The sequence below is a fragment of the Corvus moneduloides genome, chromosome 14 (genome assembly GCF_009650955.1).
Source record: "Corvus moneduloides isolate bCorMon1 chromosome 14, bCorMon1.pri, whole genome shotgun sequence".
NCBI classification, from domain to species: domain Eukaryota; kingdom Metazoa; phylum Chordata; class Aves; order Passeriformes; family Corvidae; genus Corvus; species Corvus moneduloides.
Window position 1 is genome coordinate 15,935,614 of NC_045489.1, and position 23,095 is coordinate 15,958,708.

The following is a 23,095-nucleotide window of genomic DNA, read 5'->3' on the forward strand; positions in this document are numbered from 1 at the left end:
TCTTCTTGAGCATCCTACACACAGAACACTTTCAGGCTGCCTGGTCAGATGCAGCTGATTGAAGCTTACTCTCTAGGAACAGGAACATATGCAGGACTGGTTTTTTTCCGTTTTACTGTTACAGCTTTCTTTTTTTAAGAGCTAATAAGTATTTTGTCTTATACGTTACCTAGCTTAAAGGAAAATCCCAAAGTGTGATGGTAAGTTATAGCTACTTTATATTATGATTTTATTTTGAATGTGTGTGTGTGTTTGAAACTCAGCATAGCTGTTCAGTTGCAGTGCAGAATTTGGATTTATGCATACCATAATTTCTACATAACTTTGAGAGTTTTCCAGGACCTCTTTATTTTTAAGTTTATTTCAAGAACACACACTGACGTTTGTGTTCTTGAAATAACTTTGGTTGCATCTGCTCAGAGTGCAGGGTGTTTAAGCTGCAGATTTTCAGACAGCTGTGTATGTGTATCTGTGTTTACACTATTGTTGTACCAATATGTGTCTCATCCTTTTCAAGCCACATTCTGGCTGTTTTGAAATCCATCTTGTGGTCATTCCTAACTTAAGTATCTTCCTATACTTTTCCTTTTATGGGAAGATATAAACAGCTTTTCATATAGCTTACATTCTTTAGGCTTGTCCTAATCGAGCACTGGCTTGCTGATAAGAGCTGTCAGCAGATATCATGCTGTCCTGGTCAAGCAGTTATTCTGGGCTAACACTTCTCTCTTAGGGGAGGTGTCAAAGATCTGCATCTGGAAAGAACAAATCCTTTCAGGATTTTTGGACTGTCTTTTTCTTTTTTTTTTTTTTTTTTTTGGAATAATTTCTTCTCAGTTTGTTCACTGTCAGGCCAAACTGTACTTTTAATAAAACATTTCACAAAGCAGCTTTCAACATCAGTAAGTTGTTGATGTGAGCCATAAATGCTTGGGCTGCTGTTTGCATTGGTGATCCCTGCTCACCACACAGAACTGGGAAGGCACAGGAGAGCAGGCCAGGACTGCTACCCCCTCAGACTCCAGGAAAACCTCCTGCCCCCAGGGAAAATGCTATTTTATATGCCCAGGGTTGCAGCTCAGGGTTCAAGGACCAGTCTGTGAGGATGACCTGGACCTTGCCCTTTCTCCTGCATGTGCCAGCTGGCCAGTTCAGGCACTGACTCTGTGCCCATCCCTCTGGACCTGGCTGCCACATCCTGCTCACAGCAGCAAAGGCAGGATTAGATTCTGGCTGCAAGGTGCCCCAGGGCTCCCTGGCTGCATTGTTATTGGGATGGACCACTTCTCCCAGCTGGCCTGCCGGGGGTGCCTGGCTGTCCTGGTGTCCTTGTGGATGTCCTTTTCCTACAGTGGGGGTGATGGCTGCTCGGCCCCTGGCAGATCCTGCTCTGCCCAAGGCAGCAGCAGTGCTCCATCCCCATTGGAGACCAAGGCAGGAAGCAAAAAGGAAGAGACTGGGGATTGCCAGATTCCATGGCAGCCCAGGTCAGGGCATTCAACTCTACAGAATATCTGTTTTTTCACTTATTACTCCCACTGCACAGTGATTCCACCAGAGCACCTCTGCCAACATGTCTGCAAACTCGCTGATGTAAGGCATTGGATGGAGTTTAAAGGAGAAGGGAAGGGAGATTTATTTTGCATATCCCAAGGACTTGGAGGCTTGTGGAGAATAAATCAGTTTTAAAAGACAAGGCAGGGAAGCAGAAGCCAGGAAGTTACTCTCTCTTTAGGATGGCCTGAATGCTGAGTGGGAGCATTGGCTCCCTTTGCTGCCTGTGCCAGAGCCATCAGAGGCAGCTGATCCCTGCATGTCAGGAATGCTGCTTTGTTGCCTTCCCCATCCACACTCCCTGGGCCAATCTGCAGAGTGCTGCCCTGCTGCCAGCCTTGTTTTCACAGTTACTGTGACAGCACTTCAGGTGAAATGTTTCTGCTTTAATAACAACTCTCAACCTCTTATTTTATGTGTCTGTCTAATTCTGGACCAACCTGAAAACAAGGCTGGAAGTACTTACCACTGGGAGTAAATACTTTTACCACAAAAGTAATTACTTTTGGGGGCAAATGCTGCTGGGATAAGATTGGTACAAGGCAGGGCAGGTGGCCAGTGGAGATGGTGAATGCCCACCAGCAGGATGTGCTGGAAGGAGGCTGGGCTGAGACCTGGGCATTCACCACAGGCAGAAGGTTGAGTGTGGCTCTGGCAGGAGAGTCCCAATGAGAAGTCAGCTCCTTCCAGGATTTAGCACTGGAGAAGAGATTGAACGCCTGGCTGCCATCGGTCACGTCGCTCTGGCGACAAAACTGCTCTCATGGAAAGGCACCAGGCTCCTGGCACGGTGCTGCACTCAGGTTTTCAGCAGCAGGATGGCAGCCAGCCTGGGAGCTTGCTCTGCTCGCTCCAGTAACTGCAGCTCAGACTGCGTTCAGGATTGCACCAAGATTTAAGACTTCCGCCTTTCCAGGTAAGCTCAGTTTTGAAGTGGAGAGATTTTGGTCTTTCCTAAGGCAGCCTCTGGGCCAGGGGTGGGATCAGTTGTATCCACCATCCCCCCCAGCAGGCTGGTGGATTTGGTGGGAGGCAGCAAATGGAGGTTTTTCTAACTCTTAATGAGTGCCTGCATGGTCAGAGCCTGCTGCCCAGGAGGCTGTGGTTGGCTCCTGCCCAACCTGCAGGACAGGCAGGGGGAGATGGTGTGGGTGAGAACAATTTGTCTTTGGATGTTCTCTGCTCCACTGGGGCTCACAGCTCAGCCTGTTTGATATGAGGTGTTATTTCTGTCTGCTCTTGCCTGAAGAGCAGAAAGTGGTCCTGGAGCAGCCCTGGGCTTTCCTGCATGGGGTCAGCAGCTCCCCCTGACTCTGGGCAGCACAGATCCAAGTCTGCAGGCAGGGAGGAACAGGAGCAACAGGGGAATGGCACCTTCCTGAGGAACAGGGATGCACAGCTCTTCCATGTAAGCCCTGTGTCCCCTGGCAGAGCCTGCCATAGCCACAGGACCCCACTGCACCCAGTGCTGATGGTGCTGGGACCAGCCAGGTCTGCCAAGAGCAGCCATGTGGCAGAGCTCTGTCTCCGGTACACGGCTCTTTGTTGCCCCTAAACTCTTTCTGGGAGCTGTGGCAGAGCCTCTCTGTTCTGGAGATAACTTTTAGCTTTTTTTAGATCTCCCTCTGGATGTATTCATAACCCATTGCAGTTGTTGCTCTGCCAGCTTTGTGTCTTCATTTCAGTTTTTTTCTGTAATGCCCTGGTGCATTTAGCAGCAGAATTTGGGCCCTGGCATTCCAGGCTGTGCTCCTGATCCCCTTCCAGCCTCTCCCCAGCATGCCCTGCACACCCTCAGCCCCTGGAACCCTTTTTTCCTGCAGGCTGATTCCCAGGCATTGCTACACATTGCTCAGCGCTGTCTAATTCCTCAGCCCTGCTTTGTAATTCTTTTCTACAAAAGTTTTACATGCTAGAGTACAGTCACCGAGTCCTTTATTAAACCTGACACTGTGCCATGACAAGAACTAAATTATTCTCACAGTCTCTGCTAAACCCCCAGTCTAAGCCCAGTTGCATCAGAGGGAGAGTCAGAGCAAGTCCTTGTGTGACCAAAGGGTACATGCAGGCTGTGGAAGAAATTGCTCCAGGAGTGAAAGATGACTCAGTGTGAAGGCAGAAGCCAGCAGGTTGTGGATCCTTCGGCGCTCCCAAGGTAGCAGACACACCACACAGAAACCATTTCATCAGGGATTGCAGGAAAATGTTGATGGATCTGTGTAAGGAGTGCCTCGTAGGCAGTGGGGAGGCTGCCACGGAGTCAGCTGAAAGGCAGAGGGAGTGTGTGACGCCTGACTTTGGGCTGGATGGGTCTTTCTGGGAACAACACTGATTACAGAAAGCAAAGATGTCAGTGGAGCCAGCTCCATGGCAGCTGCCTTGCTGGCTCACATGGCACAGGCACATTCAAACAGCTGCTGTCTCTTCTTAGGAAGCTGTCTAAGCCAGGAGAGTAGCCATCAGCAAAGAAATACGGAAAACTGAGGTCTCCACGCACCAGAAAAATAAATATTGATACTGAGTATTGCTAGAGAGTCTGGATTCCTTCCATCATTTCCTGAAATCCCATAACAGCCACAAGTGTTTAATTTATGAATGCAAAGAAGGGATTTTTTCCTTGCAACACTCAGTCTGTTGCCAATGCCCCGTGTTCCTTTTCCTGGCACTTGACCTTGTGGTGACATCCCCTTTCAAGTGCAATCCGTAACACTGCGCTGGAGGCCACTGGTCTGCTTGGAATTACTGAGTCCTTTATCCCAGCGCCTTGGAAAGAGCTTGTTTAGTGCAAGTTTTGTAAAAGAGACTGATTTCCCTGAAACATGAGGCAGTTAAAAGGCTTTTACAAATCATCCATTTTCCACGCCACTGGCAATTTCAAAACTATCCTTTTGGATCAAATGAAACATGCTATTTCACACCAAATGGTGTCTTCATAGCTGGAGCCTTTCAGTTGTTACTTCAGTGATTAGAAAGCTGCTTCTAAACATGGAGGTTGCAAAGTTGAAAGCTTTTATTTTGAACTATCACATCCCAATATTTTAATCTAGCTTGACAATGGATTGCTTGACAGAACCAATTTAGCACAAATGGGATGAATATATCAAATATATTTTAACCAAAAAGGATTTGGCCCATTTTTTATATTTAGCTCCACTAATGGTCTTTGCCAACTGCTTTGCCATTTGCAATGAAATATTTCAGCAATGATGCTGCTGTTCCTTTATTTCCTCCAGCAGAAGCAGATTTTTACAGAAGAGCTTTTTAATTTCTGCATGCAGCTGCATATCTGTCATAGTCCAAGATCGCAGCTCAGGGGATTCTCAGCTCTTTGAAATCTCTCATTCAGCCTGGTGGCACCTTCACAAGTTTGCATTCCCCTGGCTTTAGTGCTTTTATTAATCTTGCCCCAGAGAGCAGCTGTGAGGCTCTGGGAGCTGACCATGCTCTGGGAGGAGGAGGAAGCTCCTGTGAGATGGTTCTGAGCACACAGAGACTCCAGGAGTCACTCACCCAGCTGACAAATCCTAAAAAATCTCATTCATTAGCAAACCAGATGAGTCACCCTCCAAATACTGTTGCAACAGGGAAGGCAGACAATCAAAGGGGAAACAGTCCCTGTGGCTTTGCTCCTTGCTGTGCTCAGGGGAGTTTTGCTGCTGATACCAGGGGCCTCCAAGGACAGGTGGGCACGGGGGACACAGGGCAGGCTGAGCCCCGCCAGCAGTGATGCCACCAGGTTCTGCTCAGTGCACAGAGCTCTGGCAGGACACCCTCCCCATTGTGTGCAGGGCTTGCTGGTGAGCCAGAGCTGGCTTGGTTTTATTTTCGTCTTCTTCCATGAGCTTATCATCACCTTATGACGGATTTTTTTTTTGCAACTTAATCGCATTTACAGAACAGTTACTAAGATGCAAATCACCTGCCTGTCCCTGCCCTGACTTCGGGGCCCTGAGGCTCTGGTCCAGCACAGCCAGGGATTGTCCCTGCCTGTCTCACCGCTTGTTGGGACACTGCTCAAGCTCCAGTCAGTAAGGGTGGTACCAGCTAAGGTCTGAGTCCTGTGCAGAGGTGCGCCCTGGGCCACTGATGTCTCTCCCACCCACGGGCAGTGCCTCCCCTCAGCTTTGCTGGAATAGGGCATGGATCCCCTCTGGTGTGCCCTCAGCTGAGCTCCTCCAGGACCAGCTTGGAGGTTGCACCAACACTGGCAGGGGCAGGAACAGAGCAGGAACAGCAGGTACCAGCACAATGGCACAAGGAGAGGATGAGAAAAGCATCTGCTGTTCACAAAGGGAGTTGTTCTGAGCAGGAGGGTGGCCAGAGCAGCTGGACCAGCAGGCACTGCTCAGTGCAGACCTGCACTCTCTGCTCCTTCCTGGGTGCTCCAGCGCTGCTGGTTGTGGTGTGGAGTCCTATCGCTGCAAATCCCAGCTATGCATTTTTGTCCAATCTAATTTTCTCAGGAACTGAGCCTGTTCTAGCATTCGGGAACTGGCATTCACTCTGCTGGCAAATGCTTCTTATTTGTTCCAAACAATGTGTCCAGTGTGACCTTTTCTGCTTAAATAGCTTACACAACAAGAATACATTAATGCTCAATTCTAATCTTGCATAACTCTGAAAGCAAGGCCATACATTTACAAGCAGCAAGGGACTTTTTTTGCCATTCTTTGCACAAAGTAAGAAGGAAAAGCCAGCACTGTGCAATTCCAGTGAAGGGACAACTCACACATAACTCCCTTACCCCCAAAATTCACAGGGCTCTCAAGGAGAGAGTTTTAGCACTACACATTTCTGCATGTCTTCACACACACACAGAGACATGCAGAGGACAGCTGGCACCTGGAAAGGGGCCTCGTCTTGCCTTTGCTGCTCCAAAACATTCTCATGGACTACGGCTGGGAAGGGATAACACATTCATTCAGGCCTCAAATCAAACAGCGATACCGTAAGACTTGTGCAGGTGCTTGGAGCACATTTTTCTTCCCAGCAAGAAGCACTCCTTCAGTTCCTGGTGCCATTTCTCATCTCCTTTGTATGGCTGAATTCTTTCTCAAGATGCTTAAATTTGGCCATGGGAAGAGTCAGCCTGAGCCACAGCCTGCTGCTTGTCAGGGCATGTGCACCACAGCTCTGCTCTTCCCGAAACATCCCCCTTGTCCCTCCTGGAGGGGAGCTGCTGCAGTCAAATTCCTTCAGCTCACAGGAGGCAACACAGCCATAACTGACTCGTGTGTTCCTGGCCATGACCTTGAATGGTCCTTAGAGCAGCAGGAACCATCAGATTCCTTTTTTCAGTAACAGATTTCTCACCTGGGATAAACCAGGTCTGGTTGAAGCACCTGCTCCTTGCAAGAGTTCTCCAGGCTGGGGCAAGGGAGGGCTTGCAGGGTGATGCAGGAAAGCAGGGGTGAAGTAAATGGTGGCAGGCAAGGCTGTAGAAGGCTCAGGGCTGATATGCCTGGCCACAGCAGAGGGGCGAGGGGAGGGATAATTCACTGTATTTCCTGCAGAGCCCCAGGAGCCAGGAGAGGCTGGATTTTCTCCAGAGCCAGCAAGCTTATGGGAAGGCTCTGTGGTGGGGATGGCCCTGGGGACCCCCAGGTAGAGCCACGTGGGCTGAGGCGATGATTGGGGCTGCAGTGAGTGGTGGGGCTGTGGGTGCCAGCTGCTGGGGACAGCTGTGTGCCTCCAGCAGAGAGCCTGCACTGGTTCTGCCGTTTGGTTTTCATCTTAATTAATCACTTCAGTATTTCAAACATACCTTTGACCCACTTGAGTACATAACAGCAACAATTAACACCAGCACCTCATAAATCACGGCAATGTTCCCTCTGGTGCTTAATAAAGCCTCTGACCGTGTGGCCGATGCCGTTACATTGCAATGTGATTTCTGATCCCTGGGGAGAGCAGAGAGGAGTCTTTAAAAACCACAAGATTTCTGTGAAATACAAAGCTTTGAGCAGAGCAGACATGAAGCTGCTGAGGAGCCCTACACTCATGAGGTAGATGGGCTCCCATGCACTTAGAGGTCCAGGTAAGAGCACTTTGAAGGTTTTAAACCTCTCTGTGAAAGCCTTTGTTTATTTTTACTCGCCTTGTGAAATCCTATTAGTATATTCAAATAACTGTCCTGGAAATGAAAAGAAGCTTTCTGTGCTAACACTCACACACAGTTCTTGGATGCTGCTGCTCATCAGCTCCGAGTTAGAGCTGCTGCTTCTCCCAGCTCTGTAAGCTGCCTCTCCTTGTCACTGCATCCTTGGACCTTTCTGAAACACAGACTCACTGCCTACAGCCAGGTTTGTGCTGACACAACTTTTATGCCGTGTTTGATAGGTTAAAGAAGTAATTCCAGTAATTTTTTCTGACTACACGTTCTCATTTCACAGCAAAGCAGAAAAATTACTGGTATTGCTGAAATAATAATCCTTATGTAATAAGGATACATATGTGATGGGTTTATGTGATTTAATAGTTAGAATTATGTGATGGACTGGGAGGATTTGATATTAATTTAAATTGAAAATTTGCTTTTAAAATCGTTGTGTATTTTTAGTTGCTGCTATGTGTTGCCAGCTAGAATTTCTGGTTTATTTTAAACACATACAGACACCCTGGCCAGCACAGCCTGTCTCCTCCTTTGGCTACCCTGAATCACTTTTTCCAGTGATTGAGGTTTTTTTTGGCTCCAATCCTCCAATCAGATTTCTAAAGATCCCTGCAACTTGTTGTTCAGCAGAGCCCAAATTTCACATTGTTGCATGGTAGCTGTGGGTGCTAAGGAGGAAGCAGCTGTGCCAGAGTCTGACCTGGGATTTCACCTACTTAGGCCAGGCTTGTATGAGCAATATAAAATGAATTTGTTTTCTGAATAGATCTCAGTGATAAATTGCATGCTCACATTGATCCTGCCAAGTTCTTACTCAAGTGGAGCTCGAGCATTGGCCTCAAGCTTCCAGGAAGATTAATGTCTATATCTATACCTATTTATGTACCTAGATCTGTATATATATACAATCTATAGATCTCTCTCATCCTCCATCTCTATGTAATCTATAACTACACCTGTATCTGTATGAAAAAAATTAAAACCCTGTCAGCATGTGCTTTCTGGCATGGGGAAGCTTGCTGAGCTAGGGTGTCTGTAGGCAGTAATTTCTACCCAGCTTCAGCATGAAATCTGAAAGAAGGAGTAGCCCCCTCCCTGGAAACTCTGCTCCTCTCCCTCTCAGTCCCCATCTTCCTTCCAGCAGACCTGCACAGGAATATAAATCTGTCCCCTTCAAATATTGCCATGACAACTAAGAAGAATTCTCAGAAGCATTCCTACCATTCCTACCAAGTCCTGGAACAGGAAAGGCAAAAGGTGGCGATAGCTGCATAAGATGTGTCTGCTTATTGGATAAGGCAAGGCTCAGGCATTCTGGTTTCTTTTTTTTTTTTTTTTAATGAAAATATCATTGGTCCAAGGCATTTCCCATGGCAGGGTGTCAGTCTCTTGGTTGAATCACTTTCCACAGAAGACGTGAGACAGAGGGCTGGTGACTGGAGTACAGACTGACACACTTGTGGAGAGTGTACTTAGCTGGCCAGAAATTATTTCAAAGCCATGTGCCACCATCACCAAAAGTTGCAAAGAGAAGTCCTCTGGGAAATGATTAATCAGCCTTGGTAAACAAGTAAAGCCAGCTTATTGTCAGTGCTGAGCCTGCAGAGGGAACACCAGGGCCCCTCGGTGAGGCTGAAGCTGTGAACTCCGCTGTGTCTCCGCAGCCTCCTCGCACCCACGCTGCTGGACTGCTCTTCTGACCTGCACCTGGCCAGTGGAACCCCTGACCTCTGATGGCTCCCTGGAGGTTTCCCGTGCTCCCCGTGGCTCTGGTGTGGGGCTGGGTGTTGGCCTCCTCCTCCCCCACCACAGGTAAAACCCGGTGTGCTGTTGTGTCACTGCCTAACTCCTGCTTCGTGTTAACTTGGGCCCTTTGTGGAGCTTGTCCTTCAACCAAAACTTCTGTGTGTGTGCACTGCTGTGTGAGTGGCTGGTTTATAAACCTGTAATCCATTGTCTAAATATATTATGTGTTTAGTGGATGTTTTTCTGAGCGAATTTGAAAGGAGAAGAGACTGCCTTTGGTGCACAGCAAATACACTGTTTGATAGAGAGTTATCAAATATAAACTCTGCTCAGATACATAAATGCTCCTGGGCATGGTCCCTGCCACACAGACTGTGCTGGGTGTAAGAAACACAAGGCTTATTTGTACTTGGAGAATGATGCTTCTAAGACAATACTGCTCTTCAAGCTATCACTGCTGGCAATGGCACTTGAAGCACCCTTCGCTTCAAGCCCCTGAGCATCTCTTTGCTGCACTGCACCTGCTGGCTCTTTTGGCCTCTGGCAGCTGGCACTTCGCACCCAGAGAGATGGTGAGCAGGTCTGGCCCTCCCTCCCTGCTGTAACCAGTGCGTGGTGCAGAGGTGAGAACTTGCCCAGGAGGCCACTGAGAGACTGCCTGTCTTGGCAGCCAGCACACACAGAAAGCTGCCAGCAACCCCCTGCTGCCACGCTGAGCAGAGCAGGCTGCCTTTGAAATGGGTTTCAGAAAACATAAGTGTCACCTCCACCTCTCTGAGCAGCACAGGGAAGTGCAGACACAGAGGTGGAAGATAAGAGGGGGACACCTGGCAGGCTGCCATTTTTCCACTGGCAAAATAGGTGGAAATTTGCAAACCCCACGTGCTGCTTGCACTGCCTCAGAGGGCATGGTGTGGACAGAGGTGGTGGGGGGCAGCTGGGGACAGGCAGGGGTTTGTCACCAAAGCAGTGATGTTGGTGACATCAGCGTGCCCAGCAGCCAGGAGGGGTGGCTGTGAGGGCAGTGGGTATCCCACAGCCAGCTCAGCATCACCTGACTCACCACCACAAACATCAGGGGGAAATGCTGTTAGTTTGGTTTTTTACAAGAAACATCCAGGAGCAACTTTTCTTCAAGACTGGATAATGGAATAGAGCATTTCTAGTCCTGTGTTCTGTATGGGTGATGTGAGAAGGTAAAGCATTTTTGTGAGAATGAGAAACTGCAAGAGGCGGTGCTGACATTTAAAAAACAATCAAATCCCAGAATGCCAGCAACATCCCAAAAAGAAGCTTTTCTGTTCCCTCTGAAATCCAGTCAAAATTTATTTTGCAAGAATTGCTGTTTACAATAACAATTCTTTTGAAAAAACACTGCTGTTTTGCTCAAGCTCAGGATGTAAATAAATTTCAGAGCATACTCATAGCCAGTCAGAAATTCCAGTTCTGACCAATCTAATCATCTCTTGACAGCTTATCACCTGGCTCATGACAAAGGCTAGCAGCTTTTTGCTTCCTTGTTTGCAGTGCTGTGAGGCTCAGCATTTAAACACTCAGGAGGAGCTTCCCAAGCACTTGCTCCGGTATCGTCCTAAATACATCTCCTACTTCACCATCTACTGTAGCAACAAATCTCCCATGGAGCTTCACATATGGGGGAAAGTGGGATTTTCAAATGGCTGCCCCAAGTGTGTTTTGTTTCATTTGAGAAAATTTCATCCTCCAGCAATGTACCCTACAAACTTTTCAGGGAGCGTATTAAAGCTGGACTTATGTCACCATATTCCACTGAAAAATATTCTTATGGTCTGCTTTCACCACGGGTTTATAAAAATAATAAAAGGGGAAAATGGTGTAAATCCTGATGAAGACATGAAAAAGGTGTTAGAGAAGCCAGTGATCTGGAGGCCAGATTCAAAGGGAGAATGGAAGTAGTGCTCGACTGATACTGACAGGAGATGGGCTCCAAATTCCTGGGAAATAAAGTGTATCATGCAGAAACCAAATGGATAATCTCACCTTTAGACCGTGGAGAAAAATGACCTTAGACATCAACAAAAGTTGACTTTGTTTCAGCTAATAAAACTGAGCAGCCAAACAGCTGTTGTTATGTGAATGACAACTCCATACAGAGCTAGACCATTAGGACACACCTTAGTATGGAATTCATCCACAATACTTACTTATTTATTGACATATATCAGCACCTTATATTCTTATAAAAGCCAGATCAACTGTAAAGGCACTTTTTGTGTAGTATTGGTAGATGTCCAAAATAAGAATTATTCTAATTCTCTGCTTTTTGCCCTTTCTTTTCCTGTTTTGTTTTTTTTTTTTTTTTTTCCCCAGTAATCTTTAATATACTTGAAAGGAATATTTAAAGCAATATGGATGATTTGTGTCTATAATGGTAAAGGAATAGAAATCCTCCTGACAGCATGCTTTGACCTGTCATCCTGCATCGGTGTGTGTGCTGAACACAATGTTTGCAGGGATAACTGTCCTGAAGGTTGGTAAATATCATGAGTTGAAGGTCAGCAAATAGAGGACATGAAAGGTCACCCCAGGACAGCAGTTTTGCTTAAAACATCTTGAAAGAGAGTGTCAAAAAGTGGCATTCTGTGTGCATTTTCAATGGTCCTCAAGTGTTTTCTCTGAGCACCAGTAAAACTGGTTTTTCGGGGGGTGGGCGGGAGCAGAGCTTGTGTGGTTTGTTGAGAACAGGGTATTCAACATCCAGGGCTGCAGCCAGCAGCACTTCCCTCCACATCCAGCAGCTGCATTTCAACAAATCATATCAACTTATCATACCAACAAATTTCATGACTGCTTTGTGTTTGTTTTCTTCACTTTGACACCCGGTTTTACCCTCTGCTTTGTTTTTAATGTAGTTGCTCCCCCACGAGACCTTCAGATCACTGACCCTGGGCTCCTGGGTTCTCTGGATGTAGAGTGGAAGCCTCCACCCCACGTACAAACCTTCAACGAATGCACGGTGAAATACAAGTTTGAATATCGCAACAGCGGGGACAGAGACTGGAAGGTAGGGCAAAGCATGAATTAGTCCTCCCAAACCAGGGCTATTGTTCTGCCTTTACTTCCTGCACAGGTTTATGTTTGCATTTCAAGGAGGAGTGGAACCAAAGCAGTTCCAGTTTTCCATGAAAAACCAGAATGTTTCAGTGGTTTGAATGGGAATGTGTTTTGAAATGTAACAGCAGCGGCAGCAGCCATGGAGCGGTTATTTCTGTCAGAGGGCTGGGTGTTTGCTGCCCAAAATATTTCAATAACATTCCTCACTGTAAAAGGAAAAAAAATTTACACTTTTCAAAAGCAGCTTTATGGGACTTGACCCGAGACAACAGATTCTTAGGGATGCAGAGTGGTGAACAAATAAAAGTGAAATTTCACTAATTATCCTAATGTTCCAACATTCCCTCTATCCAGAAGTGTGTTTTAAGTACCATTTGCTTCTCTCTTTTAGATATGGTTGACTCTAACTCAGCTCTTTAATAAAATTGTCAGTTTTCTCTCACTGGTGTGCAGCAGGGCAGTAGCAGGCACGGCACAGAAAGGGTTGTTGGAACATATTTTGTGAGTGCTTAGAAGATGAAAGCTGCGGCACACTTAGGAAGGTAAATGGAATGGGGAGAGGAGAAACCCAGCAGTGGGAGCTGTTTGGTTGGCACAAGGTACTGAGGAAAAATATGCCGAGGATCTTTCCCAACAACCTAAAATACAGACTGGTATCCTGAAAGAGAAAAGGGATTTTTTTGTACAATCCTAAGGCAGGAGTGCTAGAGGGCTTGCCAGCTCAAGAGACCAGGAAGAGAGAAGGAGCAATCCATCAGGCTGGCAGTGCTGTGGAGCCCAGCTGCTTGCTGGAACAGCTCATCTGCTTCACCTGCCTGAGTCAGCAAAGCCAAGGCTGCCAGGCCGTGCTCAGCCACCACAGAAATGGGGTTAGCCCCAGCCATCCCATGGGAGCCTGCAGAGGTGGAAAGTCCAGTTGCAGCCGTGCATTGCAAATGCAAGGGCGTGGAAAGGGGCCCTTGGGCCTGATGTTGGTCACGATGCAGCTCACACTCCCAGATATGCAGCAGGGTGTGTCTGTGCAGATTCCTCCAGGATGATTTTAACTGCAATTTGAAAGAAAAGCATACACTGTTTCAAAAAACACATCAGAATTCCTGAAATCATGGGTAATAAAAGTTTCTTATATGAGGCAGACGTACAGACTAGAACAAAATCACCTCTGACACCTTGCCAAAACCTTGACCTCAGATAAGGTCATGAAGAGCGGTCAGGCTGAAGAAAATCCACTGGACATCGGCAGAAGCAAACATTGATATCTGTTAGAAATACCTGGCTCAAGACAGCTCTCACACTTGGGGAGTGCTGAGGGCAGCCTGACTGTGGGCTGTGCCAGTGCTGTTCCCCCTGCAGTACATGGATGCATTTTATGGCACAGATGCATTTTACAGCACGTTACCTCAGTCCGATGTGGGCTAACACAACACTTTGTCTCATCACTTGTTGTAAACCTCTGTCAACTTTGTTTTCCTTGCATTAAGTGATGGGGAGTAAGTCTGAGGAAAAAAAAAATAGCAAAACCCTCATAGGGGGTGCTCAGAAAGTCCCACAAAAGGCTGAGCCCGGTGGTACACAGTGGTGGGGGAGCCCTTACTGCCCTGCCTGGCTGCTGGTCCACCCTTGCAGGGTGTGGCTGTGCTTCCCACAAGAACCAGCCTTACAAGACTCATTGTTCCTTCTGTTTCTGATTATCTCACACCATAAACAAATGCCTTTTATCCGGGTTTGTGGTGGTATCCTCCTCAGGTGGTCCACAGTGCTCCTGCTGGGGGTCCCATTAACCAGCCTGCTCTGCCTGTGTCCTGTGGGGTGAAGGGACTCACAGCCAGCAAGGCTGGGCACAGCAGGTGTAAATTAGTGCTGGAGGAGCACTGGGCAAGTGAGGCAGGACAGAAATGTAAAGAGACAATAAAGCACACCAATGAGACTATTTGCAGCTGGAGCAAGAGCAAGGGTACCTAATTCTGCAGCCCACTTAGCGACAGAAGAGGTGCTTAAAAAGTCTGTCTTTCAACCAGGTTATTTTTACTAGGAAGCTAAAATTCAGAGTTGGATTTGACCTCAGCAGGACCGCTGAAGTGAGGCTGCAGACACTGCTCAAAGGGTGGTGTACAGATGACGTGGAAGTGCAAAGTGACTGGATTTATGCCACCTTTCAGGTCCCACCACAAGGTTAGGAGCAGTCTGGGGTACCTGGCGCAGTTCTGTGCTTTGCATGAGCCTGTTGCATGAAACAATGCTGGCTTGAGGGTTCCTGGGTGGATAAGTCATTGCAGGGCTTGCTGATGTTTAAGGCACCAGAGCGGGTCTGCTACCAAAGGCTGTGGTTGTGGTTACTGGATACTTGGGGCTCCTTTCCCTCTGCCTGTGCCCAGACTCTGCTCAGCTGCCCTGCAAGAGCTCCACCACTGAATGAAAGGGTCAGTTAAGCATCTTTCTGCTCTAAGATGGACTGGCTTTTATGAGGAACAGAGCACTTGGCAGTAAAACTAATAGTTCTGACTGGCAGCCTTTTCTTCTCCTCTCTTTTCATTTTCTATCTTTCACTGCAGCACACGGTTGTTCAAAGGCAAAAAAATTATATTTTGCTTGGTCTGACTGGTACATTGTTAAACAGTGATTATTTCCTTCTCGTCTGACAGGAAAACTGGAATCAGAGGTCCAGAATTTCCACTGCATCTATCATGACTGGGAATACCTGAAGTGCAGCTGGCAGCCAGGTCTCCTCACACCTCATGGCGTACATTATGGGCTGTATTATTGGTAGGTAACAGCAAAATAGGAAAACATCCAGGCAGCAACCAAGTGAACCACTCAGAGTACAAAAATGACCCAGTAAATATGCTTTTATGGCTGGCAATGCTATTGCCCAATTCACCCAGAATGAGCTGAAATAATGTCCCAAGCCACACATGCCTTCTGGCAAGAAAACACCAAATCCTTTCTCACTTTCTTAAAATCAGGCTTCTGCTGACTTTTGCCAGGAAATGCCTTCTCACTTCCTCCTTTCCTTTTATTCATCCCCCTGAGGTGTTTACTGCATGTTGTCCAGCATAAAGATTTGTGCTTTCTCTTTGCTGAATACACCTGGATAGTTCTGGCTGCACAGTTCCCATGATCACACTGCTTATATCTCAATAGGACAGGATTTAGCAGGAGGCTACCAAGCTCAGTGAGCCCTAGATACAGAGTGGAGCTTCTCAGCAACTTGGATTTTTAGTGTTCAAATATGTTTTCATAGCCTCAGCACATCTTATACAAGCAAACATGCTGCCACAAGGTAATAATAATAATAATACATATTTCTCAGCTGTTTCTTTTAAACTGGTGCCTAGATTCTGTTCTGTAGGAAAACCATAGCTAGAATTAGTGGTTTGGGCCAAAGTAAATACTGTATTTGTGCTTCAGCTCCTATGATATTTTGGAAAGGATGACTTAGACTGGGTTTCATGCCACTGGGCTACGTGAAGAAAAGCATAGCTGCATTTTAAAGAGGTTCCACGTAACTCTTGGAAGTAGTCTTCAAAGCAGAAGCACTGATTCAAAACCATTTTGCTAACTGCAAAGATCTGCTTGAAGGAAACCATGGAAATGCATGATTCATACCTAAAAGAAAAACAAACACTAAAAAACTCCAACCTGTATTTAATTGCCTTCAATAAAACCAGGCATCTGGATCTGGGTCCCATTTCATCCCAAGATTGCGTGGACACCAACGGCATCCTTTGATCCCTGTGAGCAACTTTTTATTGTACTAGAACATGAAGTTTTCCCCCCAAACATAATGTGCTTTGCAGGGAGACTTTCGTTAGGTCTGGAGTACAGGGGCCAGATTCAGCCCTGCCTTGAGGGCATAAACTAGCAGGAATCTTAAAATTTAATATGAAACACCAGTCAGTATTTCCAGGAGGGAGCCAGCAGCTCAGCTTTGGGGAGTGGCCCCCAAAGGCAGTACATTCATGGCACACATCACCTGCCTGAAAACATTTCATTTTGGCTTGGGAGGGCACCTTTCTGCAACTCCAGAGTCTGTGACTGATGGAGCAGGAAGGGCCCTAGGGGGGGATGACTGTCTCCATGAGCAAGGCCAGATTCTTCCCTGGCTCCAGTCACACAGTGGCACCTCTTGTGCTACAGGAATGGGCTTGAGGAGAGCCTGACACAGCCTACAAACCAGCCTGGGAAGCTGTCTGTGCATGTTAATTTTGTGTTTTCTCCACACTTTAGCCATAGCAGGAGTCCAGGTGCTGATCCACAGCTCTGTGCTTTGGACAAAGGGTGGGATATGGGCAATACTCGAGGCTTAGGTCCAATCTTACAAAAAAACTCTTTACCCAAGTAGTAAATTGCCCTGGTTATTTTTTTCTGTTTCCCTCTCCACTGCTAGGTACGAGGGGCTGGACCATGCGGTGCAGTGCGATCACTACATCCAGGATCGCGGCGTGAACGTCGGCTGCGTGCTGAGAAACCTCAGCCAGGCAGAATACCAGGATCTGAACATTTGTGTCAATGGTTCAGCAGCAGCCACCCTGCTACGGCCACTGTACACCACCCTTCGCCTTCACAACCTCGGTAATGACAGCAGGGAAGCAACAGGGGACCCTTGTGGCCACCACAAACCCCAGGCCCACCTCCTGCATTAGGGGTCTCAAATAAATGTGTGCTTTTGTAGGTGGATGGTTGGAATGTGTGCATTTCCCCCAGGGAAGGGGCTGTGGCATGTGCCAAACAGGACTTTAGCTTCCAGGAGTGTTTGTGGGCAAGCAACACCACCCAGCACAACCCTGGAGGGTCAGTGGGTGCCTCCAAGTGCTGCATTTGGCAGCTGGACAACTGGACATATAAATGGCCTGGTGGGCATACAGCAGGGCAGCTATGGGGTTTTGGCTCTAGTAGCAAGGTCACAGAGATATCTTCATTTACTGCTGATGGAATTGAAACCACTGCTCCACTCCTCACAAGCACAGGAGAGATCTTTAGGCTTTGCTGTTCAAACCAAGCTAAGGTCTGGGGTGAGCTGAGTGCAAAGTGTGATGGGGTCTGTCAGAGCAGAGATGGATTTCAAACCCATGAGAGACAGGGAAAGAGAGTGATGCCTGAGATGGCCACCTAAAAATAGAAACTAGACAAGAATAAGGGAAGAAAGGTAGGTATTGATTTGAAGGGCCTTCAAAGGTGCACCCTGGGCAGTCAAAAGGCTACACCCAAGACAGACCCCAGGTCACGAGTTCTTCCAAATTTTATAAGTTTGGTCCATTTGCACGTCAGGATCAATTCTCCAATTACAACCCCAGTTAATGACATAACTACCCCAAGTTTGCTCTCCTCTTCAGAGGCCTTAGTTTACATATTTTGGGGCCTGGGACAATCTAAGTATCCCTGGAGAGCAAATCTAGAGTGGCTTTTTATGTCTAACCAGCATGAGAGAACAGCAGCTAACAGACCACAAGAAACTTCAGAGTTACACACGAAGCAGTACAGGATTTGAAAAATATAAAAGTTAAACCCTAAGGCATCAGGAGCAAGGCACAGCGTGATGTGCAAACATTACATGTGCATGGGCTTTATTATAGACACCATGCTGGTGCATTTGCCTACAAGCCAGAAGGAAAAATAGCCAGTCCTCCAGCTAAACCACTGGGCTAATGAGCAGGATTTCTGAATTCCATTAATGCTGCCACGTGCTTCGTGTGTGGCTTTGGGCATCTGACACAAACCAGAGTGTTTTCTGGGATGCAGAGAGCGTGAGATCAGCAGTGCAGTGGAGTGACACTGCAGGGGCCGAGGCTGCCCCAGCAGCACAGGGAGGGCTGGCGGCTGCGAGGGGAACGTGCCGAGCACAGTGCTCACAGCCCTGTGCTTCAAATCCCCTGCACTGCAGCCCAGAGCAAGGACCTCATCCAGCCTGGGTGTCAAGTTAAAATAAATAATCCACCCTCCAGACTCTGTGGTATCTTGCTATTCCAGCATCGTGGCTCAGAGCCAGGAGAGCTCAGAAACCCCGTCAACGGGGAAAAGAGACAGAGGCTGGCGGTGATGAACTGAAGCCTTTCCACCAGGAGCTGTCTGAGAGCACCTCCTGACCTCCTCTCTTTTTTCTCCCCTCCTAGCAAAGCCCTCAGCCCCGAAGCAGCTGGTGGTTTCCATGTCTGCAGCTGAGGAGCTCCTCGTGGCCTGGAGCCCACCGGGAGGGAGAATGCCGCCACACTGCCTGGAGTACGAGGTGCAGGTGGCAGAAGATGTGGGAGAAGCCACGGCTGCCTGGGCGGTAGGGACAGCACCCAGGGTGCCCCAGGGAGGGGAAGGGGTGGTGGGGAGGCACAGGCTGCAGCAGGGTGTGGGTTACCCTGGGCACTGACTGTGCACAGCCCCGGCCGGCACTGCCGGTGGAAATCACTGACCGGCTGCTGCACTGCACATGTTCCTCCTTAACCCCCTTAACCTCCAGCTTCAGCTTTGCTTTAGCAGTAACAGATCCCAGCAGGAGGCTCCAAGTGAGCATTTCCTCATACCTCCTGCCTGTTTTCTCAGAAAACTGTCATTGAAGAAATTTAAAGGTTGCTGTGGCTTGTTTCCCTGAATAGGGTGGCACAACTTGAACCAAGGAAACTATAATTCTAATCTCCCAAAAGGAGTGGCCTGGGGCAGAACATATCTTTTATGCATGGTGCTTTCTTCTTGTGAATGATCCAGGTGCAGTTTGGACGGCAAAAATGAAAAGGACTAATTAATCATAGGGGACATACCTTTTTTAATTGTTGTATTTCACTCATGAATCACCTTAGGTAATTAAAAGATTATTCCATAAATTAACAGGCATAAATGGCAACATACATGATGACACCTCCAGAAATTATTTTCAGTAGATTTGTCTTCATAGTCATGTTATTTACATTAGCTTGTACAAAACTATTATGAAATCATTTAAAAGTGCCAAAAGATAAACCAAATGTTTGCAGAGCCTGGACAGTGTTCGGGAACATCAGGCCACACCAGACAGATCCTGATGGTGACACGTACTTCTGTGATATTTCTTCTTTTTGTTTTGTTCCTCAGTTTGTGTCGACCCAAATGGAAACTGCTTTAACGATTTCCAGAGCAAACCAAAGCCACGTTTCATGTGTTCGTGTCAGGGGGAGAACAAACATTTTTTGTGCTGACCAGGGCTTTTGGAGTGAATGGACACAGGATTGTTTCTCTGGTATGGAGCACAAAGTAAACCGTGTTTCTTCTACATCCTTTATAAAACCTGTTTGGGTGCAAGTGCTGATGGCTGCCAAGGCATCTGCTGGTGTCCAGCACTGGAGGGGGGATGCTGCCTTAGTTACACCTTCAGCCTCCTCCAGCACAGCCATTCCTACAGCTTTGCATCTCCAGTGCAGTTAGCAGGCAAGCCCCAAAATACTAATGCTTCTGCAGCAGCACCTTTCCCTGCTGCATGGGGACAGCTGGGGTGGAGGAGCGACTGCTGAGCAAGAGAGGGCACGGGGTACTTGCAGTATCTCCACAGGGCATCCTGCTGCCTGTCCTGCACCACAGATCAGCTCCTTTGAGCCCTGTAGGCTGTCTTGGGCTGTCCTTGTGTGCACTGGTTCTGGTGCAAGATGCAGAAGGCAGGGGAGAGGCACATAGCAGTGACTGCATCTATTTGCAGGAGATATATGACCCTGAAGGAGGATGTTAGCCCACCCAGTAGCATATACCTGTAGCAAACAAACAAATGAATAAGTAAATAAAAACATGTAGGGTAATGTGGACACGATGAGATCTGAGCCCAAGCTTTGTAGGAGGTAATACGATCACTTCTAACATCTTCTTACTTCCTGTCATTTATCTTTGCAGTGTCCAGAAAAGAGGACAAGCAGCTATTTATCCTCATTCCAGTCATCCTGAGTTTGTCAATTAGCCTCATAGTATTTATGTTGATTGGCCAGTGCAAGAAAAGGTAAGCACCAAGGCAGCCTGTCGAAGCCATGTGCTTTTATGTTGGTGTCTGTAACTATTTATAACTGCAGTTATAACTGAAACATCACACTAAGTGTCTAAGGGCCAAACATTAATAGATGCTCTAAGACTGGACACCAAACAATAGTTTATTTTCAGTAAGCAGCCTTCCTGAGTGTGTCTGTTTCTGATATGAAATGCCCCTACAGCAACCCATAAACTCGCTGCAGAGACTCAAATACAGCTCATAAGAGCTCAGACTGTTTCTGTTAAATGCAGCAGTTACTTGCATGCACAGCAGCATAAATAAAGCTATTATCATGTCCCAAACCACTCAAGAGCAGAGATTTGTCCTAGCTGTGTTAAAGCAGTGCCATTTTAATGGGCTAAATCCTCATTCTCTTGGCACTCTCGTCCCAGCTGTTTACATTCATGTCAGTGATGGCACGAGGGGAAAGCAGATGCAGTGGATGAATTTGTCTGTTTTTACTGATGATAATTTCTTCGGGTCACTTGGAGAGAACTGATCCCCCAGCACTGATAACTTATCTTTTCCTGATGGCCAAAAAGCATGAGCAAGCAGGAAGCTTTTCTAATAAGCCTTTTAAGGCATCACTCATGAGGGAGACCTGGCTCTAGAAACACCTTTTTGTGGTCCTCAGAAACGAACTGACACCTGTTTGGCAGTCGAATGCACGGAGTCCCAGACACACACTCCTTCATCTTTGCTTTGCATCCATCTTCCAAATGTTTTGGTTTGTGAAATTCGAACAAAGCGTAGATGCTAGTGATAAATCTGTGGGAAGCAAATGCTTCCTGTATTGCCATTGGGATGTGGCAGTGTGTGACAGGGATGCTGGAGCATGTCCTCAGCTCTCTCAGTGTTGGGAATAACAGTCTGTGTCCATTTCAGACCCCCGGCAGGAAAGCCATTGCATGCGTCTGTGGGATGCTAACTCTGCCAGTGCCTGCTGCACCGCTTGTGTTTGGTGGGTTGCTCATGGAACACCATCCCAAGGATAGCAGAGGAGCCCTGAGCTCTCTGCAGCCCAGATGGGTCTTCCCTGCCTGCTGCCATTGGTGAAGCCAGCTGTTGCAACTCCACTCCTTAACAGCCCCAGGAAAACTGGAGGGGTTTAAAGTGACTGCAGGAAAACTGGAAGAGATCTAAACTGACTCAGAAGAAAGGTGTTTCTGATAACAGGACAAGGGAGAAAAAAGGGGCAGTGGAAACTGCCATGAATAAAGATATCACGTTGTTCTGTGGGTTTGTTTGGCTTTTTTCTTTTGTGAGGACTAGAAATTTGTCAGCAGGACACACACTGAAGGGCAGCAGCTCACACCCAATGCTACATGCATGCAAACACCTGCATCCAGCCCCTGGACCCCACCTTGCTCTCACCAGGTCTTCCCTGTCCCCAAACACTCAGCCTGCTGAAAGCATCTAAATGCTGAAAAAGGAGCTACCTGAGCTATTTATTCCATTAGCTGATATGCCTTATCTGTTGAAAAGCTCAAATGGGGAGACCTTGAGAGAAACTTTTGCTATAAAGAAGCATGACCACAGCTACTGCAAAGGACAGAAGATTCAGAGGAGAAGCAAGGGTTACTCCAGCAAATGTGACATGGGAATTTCTCTAGGAAGTGGACATTGGCACCAGAATTCAATGAAGCACACCTGATGTTTCTCAACAACAGGTATTCAGAAGATTAAATTGCTGACCAATTTTTAGGAGGTATTCCCTATGATGATGATAGAAAAAAAAATTTTAAAATCATCACTGAATGAGATACCCTTTCCTAAGCCCATTCTGGGTTTTTTTGAAGAACTAACCAAGGCAAACACAGAGGTTTAGTGTGGTTTCATTTCATCTGAACTACCCTGAAAACATATTTCATTGCAGGAGCAGTTATTCAAAGGGGGAATTTCTAATGAACAGTGGAAGCTCAGAGAGAAAATCAAGTTTGTGTCAATCAGCCAAGTAAAGAGCCGTACTAATCCAATCAGGAACAAAACATCACAGCAAGTGCTGTCTTACACATCCAACTGCAAAATTATTCAATCACTATCAGCTGCTTCCACTGCTAAATAGGCAACAGCCCAATGTAATTTGGGGAGCAACCAAAGGAGGAAAGAACCAGGAAAAAAATGGTCAGTGCACAAACTGAAGCAGAAAGGAAGTTTCATGGTTGTTGTAATTCTGCTGAGACAAGACCTCTGCCTCTACTGTCTCCTGGGGCTCCTGGCCAGCCACCATGGGATGGCTTTACTTGGAACAATTTGGATTTTCAGAACTGCCATCAGGCCTCTGATGTTCTGCCAGCCTCTTAAACTGTTAAAATGTCCACTAAAAACATGTGAGTGCATTGTGAAAGTCCCCAGGGGGAAGAGTAGGGCAGGCAGCCAGGCCCTGCCTGTTGTCCTGGGTACATCTGGTGTGATCTCACCTACTTTACCAGGTGGGAATGCTGGGCACAGGCATTTGGATTGGGACAAATACAGCAGCAGCCCCAACATGCTGGATGGGTTTAAACTGGGCTAAAGCCTCTAGTCTATTTTTACCCCAAAAAGGTAAGAAGGGAGGAAGAATTAAAGTGCATGGGTGCAAGTAAGAGATAGCAAAGGAAAGGCTGTTGTACCTCCAC

The 23,095-nt window shown here is 47.2% G+C and overlaps 1 protein-coding gene and 1 long non-coding RNA gene across 15 annotated transcripts in view; one reads left to right on the forward strand and one right to left on the reverse strand.

Annotated features, from left to right (window-relative positions):
• Positions 1-21,715, forward strand: IL13RA2 (interleukin 13 receptor subunit alpha 2). Of its 6 annotated transcripts, XM_032123998.1 has the most exons (9): positions 8,066-9,478; positions 12,304-12,455; positions 14,524-14,677; positions 15,148-15,268; positions 16,893-17,077; positions 18,616-18,773; positions 19,562-19,706; positions 20,348-20,450; positions 21,363-21,715. In XM_032123998.1, exons 1-9 carry the CDS (start codon positions 9,400-9,402, stop codon positions 21,403-21,405), a joined length of 1,140 nt encoding a protein of 379 aa, XP_031979889.1. In that variant the 5' UTR covers positions 8,066-9,399; the 3' UTR covers positions 21,406-21,715. The 6 variants fall into 6 exon arrangements, with proteins under 6 accessions (XP_031979887.1, XP_031979888.1, XP_031979886.1 ...); XM_032123996.1 differs by lacking the exons at positions 20,348-20,450; positions 21,363-21,715 and adding an exon at positions 1-200 and having other exon boundaries at positions 9,331-9,478; positions 19,562-20,341; XM_032123997.1 differs by lacking the exons at positions 20,348-20,450; positions 21,363-21,715 and adding an exon at positions 1,371-2,470 and having other exon boundaries at positions 9,331-9,478; positions 19,562-20,341.
• Positions 10,721-23,095, reverse strand: part of LOC116450966 — a 22,891-nt gene continuing 10,516 nt past the window's right edge. For 8 of the 9 annotated variants that reach the window (XR_004243028.1, XR_004243024.1, XR_004243022.1 and 5 more), the window contains one exon: positions 20,121-20,208. This is a non-coding gene — a long non-coding RNA (uncharacterized LOC116450966). Of the gene's footprint in view, positions 13,552-20,120; positions 20,209-23,095 lie in introns of those variants that run through there. The other variant, XR_004243026.1, reaches the window with a different exon arrangement.